Genomic DNA, 1,176 nt, shown 5'->3' on the forward strand with positions numbered 1-1,176 from the left:
GCACGGCTCCGGCACGGCGATTCCGGATAGCAGCCGCTAATGTGAACCGGGCCTTAATAACTTATAAGAAATTAGACACATACAAAATGATTTTTGCAAAATCCGCCTGTGGCTCCGCCCCCTCCAAAAGTACAAAGTGTATCAAAGAGCAACATTCAGGGTCTGAGAAAATCATGATTATACTGAATCACCGTTTAGTTCAGTTATAAAAATGCTTGGATAAGCCTCCGCACGTGAAATACAGGGAAGCATTGCTACTGCTACAGTGTATATTCATTATACAGTAAGAAAGTAGCTACAACTGTTATGAGGGTAACAATGATACATCCGCCCGTGGCTCCTCCCCCTCAGCGCAGTCTCTTGTCAGGTCCGCTCAGCCTGTATAAGAGGAGGGGAGGCGGCAGCACACAGCATTGTGTATCTCCAGCAGAGAAGAAGCATCATGTCTGGCAGAGGAAAGGGCGGTAAAGGTCTCGGGAAAGGAGGTGCCAAGCGGCACAGGAAGGTGCTCCGGGACAACATCCAGGGCATCACTAAGCCCGCCATCCGCCGCCTGGCCCGCAGAGGGGGTGTCAAGCGTATCTCCGGCCTCATCTATGAGGAGACCCGCGGAGTGCTGAAGGTTTTCCTGGAGAATGTCATCCGCGATGCCGTCACCTACACCGAGCACGCCAAGAGGAAGACCGTCACCGCCATGGATGTGGTGTACGCCCTGAAACGCCAGGGGCGCACCCTCTACGGCTTCGGCGGCTAAACTACCCTGACTCCATCCCGACTACACAAAAGGCCCTTCTCAGGGCCACCCACCACCTCTATAGAAAGCGCTATGGTAATACTACGTATGTACACAATTATTCACACTGACACTTATTATAGCGTCTGGGTTGGGGAATACAGTTCTGTATTGACACGGTAGGTGATACATGTACTACATATCAGACTGCACTTTATTTTATGAAACGGGATGATCCATAAGATGCACATTTTTGAGGAAGGATCACCGCCTCCACAGAAGCGCTATACAGTACTGTATGTATTGATGTAATACATGGAAGGGGAGTGATAAGGAGGTTAATACGCTCTGTATCATGTGAGGTCAACTGGAGATACATTGTAACCATATGGCTCCGGGACAAACTTGCCTGAGCACCTTGCCAGCTGTGTTTTTAGCACAGA

At 49.8% G+C, this 1,176-nt stretch overlaps 1 protein-coding gene across 1 annotated transcript; it reads left to right on the forward strand.

Moving 5' to 3' along the window:
- The first annotated feature begins 442 nt into the window (after window positions 1–442).
- Window positions 443–774, forward strand: LOC137534441 (histone H4). Its single transcript, XM_068255932.1, has one exon. The coding sequence runs from the start codon at window positions 443–445 to the stop codon at window positions 752–754; it is 312 nt and encodes a 103-aa protein (XP_068112033.1). The 3' UTR covers window positions 755–774.
- The last annotated feature ends 402 nt before the right edge of the window (window positions 775–1,176 follow it).

Source organism: Hyperolius riggenbachi, chromosome 10 (genome assembly GCF_040937935.1).
Source record: "Hyperolius riggenbachi isolate aHypRig1 chromosome 10, aHypRig1.pri, whole genome shotgun sequence".
NCBI classification, from domain to species: domain Eukaryota; kingdom Metazoa; phylum Chordata; class Amphibia; order Anura; family Hyperoliidae; genus Hyperolius; species Hyperolius riggenbachi.